This window comes from Myxocyprinus asiaticus, chromosome 37 (genome assembly GCF_019703515.2).
Source record: "Myxocyprinus asiaticus isolate MX2 ecotype Aquarium Trade chromosome 37, UBuf_Myxa_2, whole genome shotgun sequence".
Lineage (NCBI taxonomy): Eukaryota > Metazoa > Chordata > Actinopteri > Cypriniformes > Catostomidae > Myxocyprinus > Myxocyprinus asiaticus.
In genome coordinates this window covers 27,164,065-27,183,793 of record NC_059380.1, presented here as the reverse complement: position 1 = coordinate 27,183,793, position 19,729 = coordinate 27,164,065, and the positions used below count along the sequence as shown (strand labels likewise).

General features: G+C 37.5%; 1 protein-coding gene across 1 annotated transcript; it reads left to right on the top strand.

Moving 5' to 3' along the window:
- Positions 1–612: 612 nt before the first annotated feature.
- LOC127428251 (phosphatidate cytidylyltransferase, mitochondrial) lies at positions 613–19,710 on the top strand. Its single transcript, XM_051676469.1, has 8 exons — positions 613–1,014; positions 2,011–2,193; positions 3,983–4,075; positions 6,479–6,629; positions 7,239–7,384; positions 13,648–13,813; positions 15,507–15,569; positions 19,270–19,710. The coding sequence occupies exons 1-8, from the start codon at positions 877–879 to the stop codon at positions 19,344–19,346; spliced, it is 1,017 nt and encodes a 338-aa protein (XP_051532429.1). The 5' UTR covers positions 613–876; the 3' UTR covers positions 19,347–19,710.
- Positions 19,711–19,729: the final 19 nt, after the last annotated feature.

Genomic DNA, 19,729 nt, shown 5'->3' with positions numbered 1-19,729 from the left:
CAGGTTACATATGTTTGATATGGCATTCGTTGTTACATGGTGGAAGCGAAGGAATGTATTGAGGAAAACTGGAAACATGGGGATATTATTATTATGTCAGTCCTTTTGAAGTGTTAGGGGTACATCTGGTAATGTTAAGGCCGCGGGTGTCGTGACAATTTATATGTCTATGGTCGTGACATCGTGTTTCATTGGCTAGGCACCAACCTATAAAACGACTCCTTAGCAATTTCAAACAAAAAAATAACTCCAGTTGTTACACTACAACGAATGCCGTATCAACTATATAGCAACAGAGAAAGCGTTAAAAGCACAAGATTACATGTTTACTGATAGTGGCACCTGGTGGCCAAGGTTGGTACCGCATGCATTTTTTTAGAAGAGAGAAAAAAAAAATTTGAAGAGAGAAAAAACAAATTAGGAAGAGAGAAAAAAAAATTAAGACTTAGGCTCAGAAAGGAACTGATTATTATTGACTATTTTTTTTTTTTTCCACCTTGAGGTTCAGGGCTTCCGTACTCCCCCTTCCCCACATCCTGCTAAATCTTCTGATCCACATTTTTGTCCAGTAGGTGGCGGTAAAGCACCTATAATCTGGTTTGCCAACCGCCAATAAAAACATAAGAAGAAGAAGAAGAAAACTAGCTACAACTGACGAAAAAACGCGTATATTTAAATTATTCAAGAAGTTAAGCTATACGTTATAACTATTAACAGTATTCGTTATTCGCATCATTTTTTATGAATGTTGGGTTAGAATATGATGTGTAGCTGTAGGTTTAATAGCTGTCAATGAGATGTAAACATGTTCACATGTGCTGCTAGATCATATCAGGTGTGGTGCTGCTAAACACATCACTGCGGTTATTTCTCAGAATGCCTCTGCCTGCATTGCAGAACAGCAGTGTGTTCTACCGTCGGATCCTGACTCAGTTTCCTCAGGACATCAGTCTAGCGTTCGCTTATGGATCGGCTGTGTTCAGACAGACTGGAAGCACTCAAGGTCAGATGGGGGTAAGTCACTCATCACAGTTAATTATTAACTAATAAGATGATAGCATTAAAAGGGACTAACACCGTTAGATAAAGCATTAATTTCCATTAGTTGTACTTTTTTTATGCTGCCTTTTTGAATTGCTTTATTTCTACTTTTTATAATCTGCCTCTTATAATCACTGTTGCATGTTACTGATACAAATGCATACAGTATATTGTGTAATGTGTACATTTTGTATAGAGATAACAATACTATAGTAACTACAGTAAGTGTTATTATTGTAAAACCATGGTAAAATTTCAGGTTGTCCCTTTCCTCCATCTGTACTGTATAACTGGGTCAAGTGATTGTGTGAGCTGTCCCTGCATTCTCCATCATTAAAGGAACAGGGTGCACCCAAAAATGAAAATTCTCACCCTCATGCCATACCAGATGTGTATGACTTTCTTTCTTCTGCTGAACACAAACAAAGATTTTTAGAAGAACATCTTCTCTAGTTAAGACATTCTTTGAAGTTCAACAAAGCATGCAAAGTCCTTTTTCTTTTTTGTCCACTTTCAGCAGTCCTCCTAAGAGTTCTTCTTTTGTTTTTGGTGATTCACATTCTTCATGCATATCACCACCACTGAGCAGGGAGGAGAATTTATAGGAAAAAAGGACATAAATATTGATCTGTTTCTCACCCACACCTATCATAGCGCTTCAGAAGACACGGATTAAAGCAATGGAGTCATATGGATTACTTTATGCTGTCTTTATGTGCTTTTTGGAGCTTCAAAGTTTTAGTCACTGTTCACTTGCATTGGATGAACAATGCAAAAATTCTTAGTTTGTGTTCAGCAGAAGAAAAAAGGGCATATACATCTGGCATGGCATGAGGGTGAGTAAATGATGAGAGAATTTTTATTTTTGAATGAACTATTCCTTTAACATGTAACTAATGTATATCTTTACTATAAGCTTGGGTTGCATTTAACCTTTTTATTATTGTGTTTTTGTTTTGTCTGGTTTAGAAGAACATGCTGGACTTTGTGTTTGCAGTGGATGACCCGGTCACATGGCACACCATGAACCTGATAGAGAACAGGAAACATTACTCTTTCCTCAAGTACCTGGGTCCAAAACCGATCAGCAACATACAGAACGACTACGGAGCTGGGGTCTACTTCAACACGCTAGTCCCTGCTGATGATAGGGTAGAATCAATACATTTAAGTCATTAAAGTCTTTTTAATGGATCTCATACAGCACTTAGAATTATCATCTAAATTTTTCTAATATGTTCCTTACGTTTATATATTGGTTTAGCTTTCATAGTGTCATATCTCCATTGGACATCAACCAGATTTTTGTGAGATGTAAATTTTATATTGTGTATAAAATAAAAGTAAAATGTACAGTGAAAGAAAATAGTCATTGGCTTAATTTAATTGTGGACATTGGTTCCTCGCAATTAAAATTAGTTTCCTTAAAGGAATAGTTCACCCAAAAATGCAAATTCTCTCATCATTTACTCACCCTCATGCCATCCCAGATGTGTATGACTTTCTTTCTTCTGCTGAACACAAACAAAGATTTTTAGAAGAATATCTCAGCTCTGTAGGTCCATACAATTCAAGTCAATGGGTACCAACATTTTGAAGCTCCAAAAGCAAATAAAGGCAGCATAAAAGTAATCCTTAAGACTCCGGTGGTTAAATCTATCTATTCAGAAGCGATGTGATAGGTGTGGGTGAGAAACAGATCAATATTTAAGTGCTTTTTGACTATACATTTTCACTTTAACTTCCACATTATTCTTCTTTTGTTTTTTGGTGATTTGCATTCTTCGTGCATTGTATGGACCTACAGAGCTGAAATATTCTCCTAAAAATGTGTGTGTGTGTGTGAGAGTGTGTGTGTGTGAGAGTGTGTGTGTGTGAGAGTGTGTGTGTGTGAGAGTGTGTGTGTGTGTGAGTGTGTGTGTGTGAGTGTGTGTGTGTTCACCAGAAAAAAGAAAGTCATAGACATCTGGGATGGCATGAGGGAGAGAAAATGATTAGAGAATTTTTATTTTTGGGTGAACTATTTCTTTAATCTGAAATTAGAATGTAGGCTCTACTCAAATACTTTGTGTAGGTAAAACCTAAATGAATTAAGTTTACCTAACTTAGTTAAATAACTCTACCTAGCAACAATCATATTAGCATATAATATGTATATCTTTTTGTACTTTATGATAAGTATGGTGCTGCTCAGCATTTACAGGTCCCTCAGTCAGTCATTATACTGACTATCCCTCAGTAATTGCTTCATGAGAAAAGCAAAATCATTGATATTTCAATAGTAATTTACTCCCCGACCTAACCAATAACTCCAATCTTCATAACCTCAGAAAAAAAATCCAACATGTCAGAAACTTCTCTAAATCCCAATATAACAGAACATTAAACACTAACAAGTCTCCTACTTGTTTTATTTTGCGTAAAAATACAGTAAAATAACACTTATTGTCAAAATGTTCTCTTCCAACCCAGTCCCATGCAAAGCATGCTGGGAACCGGAAACCCCCTGCCTGGTTTCAGCAATATTGATGCAACAAATATTATTCACATAGTCTGCACAATTTGATTAAGTAAACATAGATGGATTGTACACACTGAAGTTAAGACTAAATGCCAAAGAACTGTGTTGCATTAGCTCATTTTAATAAAGTTCATTGATCAAGCAGTAAAAATCACGTTGCGTTAACACCATCCGTTAGATGTCTGAATCCATTTTAAAATTTCATAGCAATGTAATCATATCACTTTTTGATGACTGTGTTGAATATCACTTGAGCTTTATACAATATTATTAAATTATGTTCTCAACTTAAACATAAATGTATTAAGTTGATTTTAAGTGTACTGGTTTAATAATTTCAATAGAGCTGCTTTCCTTCAGTGTTGTTTGTTACATGTAAAAAGGATTATCAGATGTGACTGAAATCACATATCTTTGCAGGTGTTAAAGTATGGTGTGATCAGTACAGATACTCTAATTGATGACTTACTCCACTGGAAAACCCTGTACATAGCAGGCAGATTACACAAACCTGTGAGTATCTATTTAGCATCCTTATAAATAAATGACAAATAAGATCAGTATACAGTACTTGCAGCTCTTTGTGTGATGGTTCTGAATCACAATGGTGCAGTGACATATAGTAACCAATGGATGTCAGTAACTAAATACAAACCCCGAGACACTGCAATCTACACCTGCAGCACATTCTTTCATAGACCTTATTCACGTTAACGGCATCTTTGATTTTTAATGGGAATGACAACGAGGCTGTGAGGGATAGATTTACCTTCTCTTCAATGGCACGAACAGTATAAAGCTGTATAAAGCTCCTAGATCCGATTTTCCACAACTCATTTTGTCTGGAGTTTTTTTGTTTACTGAATGTTTTTGAACAGATATTTTATCAATGTTTTGTCCACCGAAGGATCCAAAGCACTTCAAACTGAAGTACAGCCCATTGAAGAGACCGTAAGTCTGTCCCTCACAGCCTCATTGTCATTCCCATTAAAAAACAAAGATGGCGCTAGAGAGAATCAGAATCAGAATGAGCTACATTGCCAAGTATATGACACATACAAGGAATTTGTCTTGGTGGCAGAAGCTTCCAGTGCACAAACAATACAGCAACAAGACAGAGATAATAATAATTAAAAAAATATATAAATAAAGTATAAGGTCTATTGGTCAAGAAGATTATCACTCATCACTCCATTTGAATTTCAGCAACAGTAAGCCCATATTTGCTGTCAATCCTCCATTAATCATGATATCTTTGAATTCAATAAGATGCAGATAACTTCTGCAAATGCAGTAGCTCACTAGGTTCAAGTGTTTTGGATGGGTTGTCCAAAAGCTTTTTTATTTCATGGGGTTTTAAAATGATAATTCTCTCAACCTATGGAACACAAACGAAAATATTTTGGTGGAGGTGTAAGGTGTTTTTGTCAATATAATGCAAGTCAATGGGGTTCAACACTTTCAAGCTCCAAAAAGGATGGCATAAAATTTATCCAGTTGTAGCGGTGGTCACCTTAAATAATAGTTCAGTTCGGGTGCCAGACAGTTTAAATGAACTGCCACATAAACTCAGAAAAAACAACCCCGCTCAGCAATTAAGCAGAAGAAATGACAATCAAAAAAATTAAAAAATAAGAATTATTATTTCAGTTCGTTTTGAGCACACAAATGACAAAAACTCAAAAGTCACAGTTTATGCAAAAGTTCAGACAACAGCATGGTTGCACACTTGCAACAATAGTTCAACAAACATAGGAAAATGAGGCAATAAAAGAAAATAATTGAGAAAAAAAAAAACTCTTCAAAATTGTAAGTAGTTTGGGTTTTGATGTTTGTATGTTGTGTTTGGTTTTTTGTAGTCTTTTTGTAAATGTAGGCCTATGGGAGATCGATGGAAGCTTTTAAGCATGGAAAATGGGGTGATTAAATCCTTCTTAATTTTCGGGTTTCAAAGAAGAGTGTTTGGGGAGAATATTGCATGCAGTAAAGTTAAAAAAGGGAGTAGAATGAAAATCTCCAAACCCGCTTGGCGTGCCGCTGCATCTTCGGAGTTCCACTGGTTCTTACTTCAGCTCCTTGTGCAGAATATTCCCATAAAATCCAAATGCAGTCGTTCATGCAGATATCCACAAGGTTGAAGTTTTAAAATGGCCATGGATTAGTCCCAAAGAAGAGCATACGAATCGTCCCTCAAACAACTCACTTTCTGACTTTCCCACCTGGCTCTCACCTCTGCATCTCGTCTCTCTCACCTCTTCACCCATTTTTATATATTTTAAGAAAACCACACCCTTCTTTTCATCAATATCTTTGGTTTTTTGTTTGGATAAATGATGATGATCATTATGATGAAGATTTGGTGTAGAAACGTTATAATTTTCTGTGATTATTTGTTAGTTGAAAGTGACGTTAAACAGAAAACTTTGAATCTGCGTCATAGTGTAGTGATCCATTACACAATCAACTCAAGTGTTTTAATCTTTTTTCTGAAAAGATACGATCAGTTTTGGGTGAGAAACAGACCGAAATGTCAATATATTTTTTTACTATTAACTTTCCATCTGCACTCTGATGGCCAAGTAGACTGCAGTTTACAAGATTTATAATGAAAAAGGAGTAAAATCTTGGTCTGTTTCTTACCCAAACCGATCGTATTGCTTCAGAAAACATGGAATAAATCACTCGAGTTTTATGGATTACTTTGATGCTGCCTTTATCTCCTTTTTGGAGCTTGAAAGTGTTGGACCCCATTGACTTGCATTATATTGACAAAAACACCTCACATCTCCATCAAAATATCTTTGTTTGTGTTCTGCAGAAGAAAGGCATGCAAGTTAGAGACTGTATTATGGTGAATAAATGAAGAGTGAATAATATTTTTTGGGTGAACTATTCCTTTAATATGTTTTTCTTTAGGTTCGAATTCTGCTCCAGAATGAGAATGGAAAACTGCGATCTGCTCTCGTAGGGAACCTGAAAAGTGCAGTGATTGCATCATTTCTCATGCTGCCGGAAAGTTTTTCAGAAGAAGACCTTTTCCTCCAGATTGCAGGACTGTCCTACTCTGGTAAATGCTTCTTATGGCTCATGATTTTAGCATTTTTAGCTAAATATTTTTTCAGCGTTTGAACGTGACACCACAATCAAAAACCAATTGAAAATATATATTGATAATAGTTGCCACTTTGGTGAACTTTTATCTGAAATAGTCATTATATGATCTTATATACATTATATACATCATTTGAAATACTCTAATAATGTTTGTCAAATCCCTTCAGATAATTGAAAGAAAGAATTAAAGGAATAGTTCACCCAGAAATGAAATTCTGTCATTATTTACTCATGTTGTTCCAAATCCGTATAACTTTTTTGTTCCATGGAGATGTTAGGCAGAATGTTAGCCTCAGTCACCATTCACATAAATTGCGTCTTTTTCCATACAATGAAAGGGAGTGGTGCCTGAGGCTGTCATTCTGCCTAACATCATCTTTTGTATTCCACGGAAGGAAAAAAGCCATATGGTTTTGGAACAACATGAGGGTAAGTAAATGACAACACAATTTGTATTTTTGGGTGAACTACCCCAGAAATTCATTGCTCATTTTATGCAGAGAACTGCTATAGCTTCAGTTTGCAATGTGATGTGATTATAATTGCTCCTTTTTAACTGTAGGGGATTTCAGGATGGTGATTGGTGAGGATAAATCCAAGGTTTCGAACATTGTAAAGGACAACATGCAACATTTCCGGAAATTATATAACAATATTCTTCAAGAGTGCCCGCAAGTGGTGTACAAGCCTCAACAGGGCAGACTGGAGGTGAGACTGCACCACAACTAATGGATTGCATTCACCACATTTGTACACTTGATACACATGTTCACAGTGACCTTTGATTCTTGATTCTGGAATATTCTAGAGTTCTGCTGGTGTTAGTGATTTGTTACTCTTGATCTTACGTAGGGTTTTCTTTTGTTACACTTTATTCTTGCAGCAGTGCTTTTTCATAGAGTAGAGAGGAGATGAGTGAAGACTCGTATTTATGCAGACAGGAAATCTGAGGGTGTGGCTGCCCGCTGTGTTATTAAACATACAGCTCTGCTGACAAAGCAAGTCTCCTTAGGCCAGGAACGCATCTCTCTGTTAAGATGGCAGGGTTTTAAAGCAACGATTAGGATTTCTTTTTTAAATGTGTGATTGTTTCTATTTAAAAATACTTCAAACAGCATTCACACAAGGTTCTTGAAATGTTTAACATGCTTGAATTTAGCTTTTAGAAATGTAAGCACTGGAATACCTGCAAAATCTGTTTTATTGAAAAGTGCTTAAAAGTGCTTGAATTGAAAAAGTTTTTTTTTCTGCAGGTTTTCTTAAAGAAACAGTACCATTTTAGCGCTTTTTATACAAATGAATGTAAACGCAATGTAAATATTGGTCAATTGTGCAAATTAGTTCAAGCAGTGACGATTTACATCATTTTTGTATATGCAATTTCATGAGATCATATTAATTAATACAATATGAAATTATAAATGGTGTAAGCAAATGATACATCACAAATAACAAATAATATATTAAAAGTGTTAAAATATATTGTCTACTCAATTTCCTGCAACAATAAAACATGCAGCTTTAAAATAAGTTTTCTTTGTATTGAGCCAGGAGGTCAGGGTGTGACGTTTCGATCTTCTATTGGTCACGTGTCCTCTTGTCATACAGATTCACAGTTCAGAGTTCACCAAGCTTAAACTTCAAATTTCTTTGAGCTTGCGTTTCCGATGTCCCGTGTTCGGATACATTTAAGTGGGAGTGAATGGAGCGCGAAGTGTAATGTGACTGTCCCTTAAGCCATCGAACGTGATTCCACAAAAAAAAGTGTTAACAGTGTTTCGCTGTGGCACTATCAAAACATTGCTCTCTTTGTTTGAGCCTTCTGACCAACCTGACACAGCAACATTTACTCATCGAATACTGTGAGTTTGGTGCCTCTGACTAATGGCATAAGGTCTGGTCCACACTGTTTATTCTGGCAAAAAAAAAAAAAATATATATATAGCTGCAAGCAGCGATAACGGGCCCAAGCACCATGGGTCCATTTCCACATGGTGGGTTTCGGAAAACAATGCAAGGTGGACACATGCATTTGGTATTTGACATTATTCTAAACAATTTTGAAGCAATTTGGGTATATATAAGAGGGCTATTTTAAAGTATGTTGTAAGAGCCACACTTTCTGCTGCCATGTGGTGGCGCTATGACCGTGACCCAAAATAGTCACATCCATGTGATTAGCCCCCAAGACTAAACATACATCTCAATTTTCATCAAAATCATACAATGCACACAGAAGATATAAGGAACTTCCTGTTTCACATTTTTGCCCTTAATTTATTGCCTCGCCATGGCAACACTGTTCAATATATAAAAAATCTGTTCGCAATTTAGCATTTTCAATGTCTTGACATAATATTGCCTGAATTTGGTGACAATCACATGAATCCCCTAGGAGGAGTATTCAAAAGTTCAGGGCCTGCAAAAAAAAAAAAGGAAAAAAAAAGCACATTCAATCCAAAATGGCTGACTTCCTGTTGGGCAGAGCTAATGACTGTAATTTTGAAAGTTGTCCGGCTTTATGAGAACAATATATGTAGCAAGTTTGGTGATCATAGAAGAAACTTACCCCACTTTTCTTTTCAAAAGGTGGCATTACAGAGCTCCCAGACCATGCTCACATGTTAACTTTTGCCCAGGCCTAATGGCCAACAACTCTGATGTGTGTACAAAATATCCTGAAAATTCAAGCATGCCAAGTACCTCAAAAACATGTGAATATACATAAAAGGAATAATGACATTTAATGTGTTAACGTGGCAACACTATTTAAGATATCAAGAATCCCTTCAGAATTTTAAATCTGCACTGTCTTGACAGTATTCTAAAAAATTTTGAAGCAATTCAGGTAAACATAAGAGGGATATTTCAAAGTCTGTTAAAAGTGCCACACTTCCTTCAGCCAGTTGGTGGCGCTATGACCGTAACCCACAATAGCTACATCAATGTAATCAGCCCGCAAGGCCAAACATATGGCTCAATTTTGATGTAAATCACACTATGCACGCAGAAGATATAAGATATTACTTCCCATTTCAAATTTTTGGACGTTATTTTATCGTGTCGCCATTGCAACGCCGTTCGATATATCAAAAATCCGTTCCCAATTTAGCATCGTCGATGTCTTGGCATGATGTCACCCACATTTGGTACCTGTAACATAAATCCCCTAGGAGGAGTATTTCAAATTCCAGAGCATACATTTTTCAAAAAATCCGAAATGGCGAATTCCTGTTGGGTGGAACTTATGACTGTCAGCATGAAAGTTGTCCGGCTTGATGAGATCTATACATGTACCAATTTTGGTGACTGTAGGTGAAAATGGGGGTGCTACAGAGCCCCCGATGCATGCCCATTTTAAAGGGGGCACTACAGAGAGAGACCCCACCCCCCAGCCCTAATGGCCAACAACTCTGACGTGTGTGTAAACTTTCAAGAGATTTCACGCATGTTAAGTACCCCAAAAGTACAGAAAACCTTGAAAAGAAGAATCCTTAGAAGAACAATAGGGTCTCCAGACTTTCAGTGCTTGAGCCCTAATAATCTTTAGAAGAACAATAGGGTCTCCACACTTTCAATGCTTGGGCCCTATTAATAATAATAATCCTTAGACGAACAATAGGGCCTCCACACTTTCAGTGCTTGGGCCCTAATAATAATAATCCTTAGAAGAACAATAGGGTCTTGGCACTTTCAGTGCTTGGGCCCTAAAAACGCAGGAAAAGGAAAATTCTGTTTGACCAACATTTAGGGTCCTATTGTAAGCACAGTGCTATGCTATAAGTCATAAGTGCAAAGTCAGTGGGCATGGCCATGAAGTTTGGGTATTATTGTGCATGCATGCGCTAGGCGAAAAGAATATTTGGCGAAATTGCACACACAAAGCGCTAATGGGCTGGATCAAGTGCAATTTAATTCTGAGTTGCTTCTTCAGTTATTATTTAATTCATTCCCTGTCAAGTACATAAACAAAGACAGCACATTCGTAAGAAGTTGGTAGTGTAAATGGACTGTATGCAATGAATTAGAAGAAAAGCAATATGAATTTACCTTTTTTTGTGCATTAACTGCATTCTTGTTGAATGACAGGTATATTTATATGCATGGAAAATGTGATTCTCATCAAGATTTGGATTTACTTTCTGTTAAATTATAATGTAAGTATTTTTAATCATATTGATGAAGTGACACAAATCATGGCTAGTATTAACAGTGATTGTATTGGCCTTCCAGGTTAGGCTGTGGATTAAGGGATTTTTGCATGCATGTCACTTCTACCGGTCGATTTTGCATTATTTGAAACACGAAAAACTTAAAACAAAAATATTTCTAAATATTGCGGACCAATTAATAAAGGATTTTGCTTTTACAGCCAGTAAGAACCCTCTTGAGAGACACTTTTGAATTTTATTGACTGTGTCAGGTAAGGGGTGGATGGTGGTGCAAGATGTTAAGATGTTTATTTTTTTTTTTCTTCTTCTTCTCTCCAATTTGGCTTGCCCAATTCCCAATGCGCTCTAGGTCCTCGTGGTGGTGTAGTGACTCACCTCAATCCGGGTGGCGGAAGAAGAATTTCAGTTGTCTCCGCGTCTGAGAAAGTCAGTCCTCGCATCTTATCACGTGGCTTGTTGAGCGCGTTACTGCAGAACCCTAGCGTGTGAGGAGGCCATGTTATTTTCCGCGGCATCCACGCACAACTCGCCACGCACCCCACCGAGAGCGAGAACCTTTATAGTGACCACAAGGAGGTTAAACCAATGTGACTCTACCCACCCTTGCAAATGGGCCAATTGGTTGCTTAGGAAGCCTGACTGGAGTCACTCAGCATGCCCTGGATTCGAACTTGTGATTCCAGGTGTGGTAGTCAGCGTCTTTACTTGCTGAGCTACCCAGGCCCCAAGATGCTTGTTTAACTGTGCAGAGAACTGATTGTCATCCTAAATTAAAAATATTAGTGGTGGTCGATGTTACATTTCAAACTTAATAAAAATGTAATTACAATAATGAAGTGGTAAAAAAAAAATCTAAATAATCACCTCCCTAAATCGCCTCTTTTACAGTGACTTAAAAATCACTCTTCGACAACAGGTGGATAAATATTAATACAAATTAGATCATAAATACAATTGTAAATATAATAATTATAATAATTGAAAAATAAGCCATGACCTATAGAAAATTAAGCACAAATCTCATAAATTTTTGTTTCATAAAATGGCTATAACAGTGATAAACTAGATTGGTACATTTCCTGAAGAACTACTGTACTTTCATAGTTTGGACTTGAACTTTATTACCACTTGCTGGTGGAATCTCTAATCTGCAAATGCAGCAACTGATTTTAGACTTTGCACTGAGATAAGATGTGCCTTTGAATGTCTTAGCGCAATTACCTATTTCTCAGTAAAATGGCTAATCTCGCTTTGCGCCACTTCATTACCATACAATACACCCACAGTTTGTGCGCATACACCCACTGATAGTGCCCCACCCTCCCACGGCCACTTGCGCTTTACGCTGGCATGAAAATTGAATAAGACGTAGCACACGGTCTTTGTGCATTACGCTGCAATCTGTGCACTCACGAAAAAACAGTCCGTAATGTGATCAAACTCAGTTTTTCTTTTTTACATGCTGTTTAGAGGCGTTTTCGTGAACGGGTATCACTTTTAAAGATTTAATGCCACAAAACATGGAAACCAGTTATTATTTCTTCCTCACCAGTGCTTATAATATTAACTGGTACTTCTTAAACATGATTTTGTTTCCCAGTGGACTGATAAAAACTAAGGCTGTCAATCAATTAAAATTTTTGGTAACACTTTACAATAACGTTCCATTCGTTAACATTAGTTAATGCATTAGATATCATGAACTAACAATTAACAATATTTATTACATAATTTATTAATAATTTACACTTTTCATTGTTAGTTCATGTTAATGTTGTTAACTAATGATAACAAATGGAACCTTATTGTAAAGTGTTATCAAATTTTTTATAAAATTAATCAAAATTGTTTGCACGTCAATATTTCCAGAAAAAGGCCCCCAAATAAAAATAATTCAATAAATAATAATAAAATAATTATAAATAATTATATTTATATTATTTTAAATAAAATCTATTATAAATATAATAATTCAGATAATTAAAAAATAAAAACGTTATTGTGGCAGACGAGTTAAGCAGTGAAAAGACTATCCAAAAAGTGGCTTTAGAAGGCAATAAATGGTTTATTTCCACATCTTTGAACCTAAGCCCATCATTGGCCTACAGTCTACAGCAATCCATTTTCCAGTTGAATTCGACAATCTGTCCGAGGTAGACTTAGTATAAGGACTTTTCTAATGAGCCAACTATCGACACATGTGTCAGACAGATGCTATTGGTGCTTCTCACTTTAGTTGCAACTTGTTAAAAACAGTATTTTTAGGAATCTGCGTCAAGTTAAACGTAGTTTAACACTTAGAAAAAGGCATCGCACGAACCCTGCATTCAGATTTCCAGCTTGAATGCAAGAACGTGTCTTCATCTTGTGCTGTCTGCTGTCATTAGGTGTGATTTGTTGTTTTTACAGCTGCACGTTGCCTGTTCAGCTGGAGTTGCGCTTTCTGCCCCCTGCTTACTGAGACTCATAAAATCATGAAGTGTAGCATTCCTTAATATGGTCCGGGGGCACTAAATGATTGTGTTTGCATTTTGACGCATTACTTTTTATGTAATAACTGCAATGAATTAACATGTTAAATTAACAGCCCTAATACAAACTTGTATACTCTGCCTCCTGAAAGTTGCATAGCAGTCAGTAATTTCATTGTACCTTGCAATTTTCACAAGTGTTTTTCAGTTTTGCGTACAATATGCATCAGACGGTCAGTGAATGTTCTGTGGATGTGCCATCGAAGGCGGAGTCTGCCACAAAAAGGCTGTATTTACACTGAGTGTACATATGTTATATGTTCACTAGGTTGACAAGAGTCCAGAGGGTCAGTTCACACAGCTCATGGCTCTTCCAAGAACTCTACAACAACAGATCACCCGTCTGGTTGATCCACCGGGAAAGAACAGAGATGTGGAAGAGATACTGCTGCAGGTGGCCCAGGATCCAGACTGTGGCTCCGTAGTACAGCAGGGTAAATAAACTCATTCACAAATAGCAGTTCAAGGATGTTGTGTACTAGGTTTATTAGGTTTGGGTAATGAATCAACCTCTGATTCAGCCACTTATTTTAATAGCATTAACAAAACCATTTACATTAGATTAATGTAAGAGCTAATAAGGAATGGTTTTCAGAAAAAAAGAGAGTTTGCAGGACTTACCAAACTGGCTGGCTAGGTTGTGGTGGTGTTGAGTTTCTGCAGTGGCCTCACCCATCTGTCTCTTTGTCATAATAACCGTCACTGCATTTTTCACAAACACCTGTGTGTGCGTTTACCCAATCAATCAAAACACTCATGCATGCCCTACAGATTACATTTATTTAATGCTGAAAAAGTATTATTTACATTTGGTTTTTAAGAATTATTTTGAACTGTTTTGCATTTTCAGTTCAGAATTGTGAATAACTTTGTCCAAATTTAGTCCACTGCTAAGAATGATTTTTTTTTTTGTCATAGATAAGTACTCTGATCATATGTTTCTTTATTCATTGATAGACTCTACAGGGGTGCAAAAATGCTTAGTAGCATTGAACAGAATCTTAACCAGACTTAGTAAAGAATCATAATCAAATTGAATCATTCTAAAAGCAAATATTTACACCCTTAGCAGACATAACCTTAATTCACTATGCAGTTACCCTTAATATAAATGGATTACAATGAAGAGTGTACTGTATCTTTGTTCGGTTATGTAATGCTTAGCTTAAATATCTCACACAGTAATAACTTTTAAAATGTATAACAATAGTGCATACCTATTGTAGATTAGTTGTTGTTATGGCTGTCAATTTAACATGTTACTTTGTGATTAATTATTCAAAATAACATGTTAAAAATATTAATGCTATTAATCATGCCCTCTGACGCGTATGTAAATTCCGTAATAAAAGTATGGATTTTTCTACCATACGAGCAATTCAAGCTTGAAGTACATCAGTTTTTCGAGTCATGTCAATAGGTGGCAGCGCACCTCAACGAACCACACAATCAGTGCAGCCACAGAATGAGAATCGCTCACTGAGGAAGCACAACAGAAAACAGGAGTCTTGAGACCCATTTTTTTTTTTTACGTTTCCACTACTTTTAACTTGACACAGCGTCCTAAATATGTAGTGTTTGTGATGCTTATCAGTGAGATGCTTCAAATGCATCCGTCTGAGGCATGCACATGTACATTGAGCGAAAAATACAAATAGCGCAGACGGAACATAAAAACTGGACACACTGACAAACTCAATGCAAAACAGATTGCTGTCAACTGTAGGCTTGTTCAATGATATGAGAATAAAACAAACAATATATTGCGTTCTTAAGCCACTGTTTGTATTGTCTAATCAATGCTTTATTCATCTGCCACAATAATGCAATTTATTTCAAACTGAATTTCAATCCATATTATACATTTATTATAGGCCTACAGATTATATTTTAAATATTTGAATTGTTATGCATTATTAATATGAACTTTTTATTTGGGGGCCTTTCTCTGCAAATAATGATGTATGTACCGATTAATTGCTATTAATTAAATTAATTATATGGAATGTAATTAATTTGATTACATTTTAATCAATTCACAGCCCTAGTTATAGTTGTCAATTTATGAATTGTTATATGAATCACGGTCATGCATCATAACTACAAGTAATTGTGCTTTCTTCACAGGAATTTCATCAATAGTGAAAACATCTAGTTTATCACAAAGTGCCAAAGGGATTGTCACAGCTGGTGAGGGACCTTTCAGATTCCTAAATTACATGTAGTATTTTTTTAGACCAGTGATTCTCAACTGGTGGGTCACGAGGTCTGAAGGGTTGGTGACAGCTAATTGCAAATTCAGTATTTTACGGAAATAAAGTCTCACCTGAATATAAGTCGCACATGGTCAAAATCATGTTGTCGAGAGAGAGAAAAATAAACAGATAAGTCACGTCTGTGTAAAAGTCACACTGACAGGGTTGCATACGGCAGGCACAGAGGCAGCCGCCCAACTTCCCTTCAGCCTAGAGACTATTTAGCCCAGAGATGGAGCACTGGTATTAATATGAATGGGAGAAATTGGAACGCCCAATGTGGTGGCTGTAGAAAAGGAAGTTCCACCTTGCAGGAAGAGCCAATCACCTTTCAGATATACAGACATCGCCTATCAGTTACCTGGAGTACATGCACGCGCATTGGCTGTACCAGCTTTAGTAATAGCATTTTTATAGTGTTTTAAGCTAAAGAAGCAACAATTTTGGCTCAATACCATTGTTTTTAATGCTGATTTGAAATATGTGGTTTGATCGTAATCTTGACCAACCGTTTGGAGATTTTGGTCTTTCCCCATTCAAGAAGATTGGAGTTGCACTTTTATGCCGCATGCCAAAGATGGTGAGTGGACTGACTTGTCTTGAAAGGGACTTTGCTTCAGCCGATCACATGCCAGACACTTCCATGAAGATTACTTCAGGATCTATGCATCATATCACACAGTATTTGGCCTTGTTTTAATGTTACCATTTGATTTAAGTAATTATATGTAACAGTTTTCCATATTCTGTGTATGTTTCATGAAAAAAAAAGCAACATATGGCGCTCCATGCTGTAAACAAATAAACAATTTTTAGTGTGTGAGTGACTGGCTTTCTGATATTTTTGTAATTTGCAAACCTCTTTGCTATACATTAATTATTCAGTTCACCAAATAAATGTTTTATCTAGAATTGTAATTACGTCATTTTGAAGGCATGTGAGGAGGTGAATTTGATGGCGGGATTTCTCCTGAATTCCACTATTATCTCCACTGTTTTGAGCGTGTTCAGCTCAAGGTTGTTGTGACCACACCAGACAGCCAGCTGATCAACCTCCCGTCTATATGCAGACTCATCACTGTTGCAGATGTGGCAGATGACCGTGGCTGCAAACTTCAGGAGCTTAACAGTGGGGTCTTTTGCAGTGCAGTCATTTGTGTACAGGGAGAAGAGCAGTGGAGAGAGCACATCCCTGAGGAGCACCAGTGCTAATAGTGAGGGTCCCGGATGTGAGTTTCCCCAGTCTCACTAGCTGCTGCCTATCTGTCAGAAAGACAGAGAGCTGGGTCAGTTTGGTTGAGAGAAGGTCTGGCATTGAAGGCTGAACTGAAGTCCATAAATAGGATCCTTGCATAAGTCCCAGGTCTGTCGAGGTGTTGCAGGATATAATGCAGTCCCATATTGACAGCATCATCCACAGACTTGTTTGCTCGGTAAGCAAACTGAAGGGGGCCCAGCAGGGGTCCAGTGATGTCCTTCAGGTAGGCCAAAACCAGTCTCTTAAATGACTTCATGACCACAGACTTGAGAGCAACAGGTCTGTTGTCCTTAAGTCCTGTGATTTTGGGGTTTTTGGGGACCAGAATGATGGTGGAACATTTGAAGCAGCAGGGAACTTCACACTGCTCCAGTGATCTATTGAAGATCTGTGTGAAGATGGGGGGCCAGTTGGTCAGCGCAGACTTTCAGACAGACAGGTGAAACACCGTCTGGGCCTGAAGCTTTCTTAGTCTTTTGTTTCCGAAAGACCCGGCACACATCCTCCTCACAGATCATAAGTGCAGATTGAGTAGCAAGAGGGGGGAGGAGGGGGGTTCCAGGAGGTGTTGGTGTGTGTGTGTGAAGTGAAGATCAGAGCGGGGGAGGGGTGTGAGACTGGGCTTTTCAAACCTGCAGTAAAACACATTGTTCATCAGCCATTAGTTGACTCTCTACAGAGCAAGGGCGATGTGTCTTGTATTTGGTGATGCTTTTCAGGCCTTTCCACACAGATGCAGGATCGTTGGCTGAAAACTGGGTTTTCAGCTTTTCAGAGTAGCTTCTTTTAGCCATTCTGATTTCCTTAGTCAGTGTGTTCCTGGCCTGGTGGTAAAATATTTTATCCCCACTTCTGTAAGCATCCTCTTTGGCATGATGAAGCTGTCTTGAGTTTTCCAGTAAACCATGGTTTATCGTTATTGAATGATAAAAATGTCCTAGTAGGGATGCACCTATCCTCACAGAAACTGATATATAATGTCACAGTATCTGTGAGCTCATCCAGGTGACTGCAGCCTCAAAAACACTCCAATCAGTGCAGTCAAAGCAGCCTTGTAGTTCCAGCACTACTTCATTGGTCCATCTATTTACAGTCCTTACTACAGGCTTAGCTGATTTTAGTTTCTGCTTGTAGGTCGGGAGAAGATGAACCAGACAGTGAGCAGAGAGTCCTAAAGCTGCATGTGGGACAGAGCGATATGCATCCTTTACAGTGGTGTAGCAGTGATCCAGTATATTTCTGTCTCTGGTGGGGCATGTGAAGCGTTGTTTGTATTTTGGCAGTTCACGGGTGAGGTTTGCTTTATTAAAATCTCCCAGAATAATAATAAGTGAGTCCGGGTGTTGTTGCTCCATGTCTGTGATGTGATCAGCCAGCTGTTGCAACACTGCATTCACACATGCTTGTGGCGGGATATAAACACTCACCAGAATGAACGAGGAAAACTCCTGTGGCGAGTAGAAAGGCTTACAGTTGATTATGAGCACTTCTAAATTAGGACAGCACATCTTCTTCAATGCTTTTACATATGTACACCAACTTTAATTGATGTAAAAGCATGTTCCACCGCCTATCGTTTTCCCTGATGATTCCGCAATGCGATCCGCTCTTAACAGCTGGAAGCCCGGCAGATGAAACGCGCTGTCTGGGATGGCTTCATTCAGCCAGGTTTCCATGAAACACAGAGCAGCGGAGTTAGAAAAGTCCTTATTTGTTTGAGTGAGCAGAAGCAGTTCATCCATTTTGTTTGAGGGAGTGGACATTCGCCTGATGAATACTCTGCAGCGGAGTCCTAAAGCCGCATTGACGAAGCTTCACAAACACGCCGTTTCGCTTCCCTCACATGTGTCTTTTGGATCACTTGTAGAGCACCACTGCGCTTTCAACTAAGATGTTGAATAAAATGTCTGAATAATCAAGCACCGACAGAAAATTATCGGGTATGCTGCTGAATATTCAGCAGTTCATTCCTGGTGAAACTGATCGGGATAAAGTGACAAAAAACATAACAAAAAAACTAAAGTAACAAACGCTAGAGAGCTCCACACTGAAGCAGCCATCTGCGGCACCGTCTTGAAATATAATTGTATATAAGTTGATTCGGACCATAAGTCGCAGGACCTTTCAGTTGATGAAAAAAGCATGACTTATATTCCAGAAAATATGGTAATAAAATGAAACTAGACATAAAATGAGCTATGGTTATAGAACTATACAGTATTTTGGTGCAAATTCATCTGTCACTTGGTGGAAGCTAGCCAAATTAGGCAAAATCAGTTGAGAACCACTGCTCTAGACTTGCAGAGATGTATTTTCTATATTGATTCCATGTTTATTATTGAGTTTAAAAAGACTGATGCTGTAACTGTTTCCACAGGTCTTCTCAAAACGGTGTCATACAGTGTCAAAAAGCTGCAGAAGATGTGGAGAGGCGCACGGAGAAAACCATCATGAAGTTGATAACGATTAATAATACAGTTATTATTATTAACTACTAATAACTATTCTAATAATGATACTACTCGCATTTGAGTGCATTCAGACTTCCTAAAATAGTGTTATTTACATTTGGCTTTTCACAGTTCCTTCAGATATTTATTGAAATCAAGTATGTAATTGTGTTGTGAAACTGTGTTGTATGTTAGAAATAATTACTAATTTGGTATCAAAGTCATGTTGGTCACCCTCCGCACTGAAGCACTGTGCTGTATCCATTTCTGACATGTGATTTCCATTATTTAAGAAAGGATTGGTAATATGCAATGTACAGTATTCCTGATTAAATGCCAATAAACATTTCTTAATGTTTTTAAAATGAGGATGCAGTTTTATTGCAG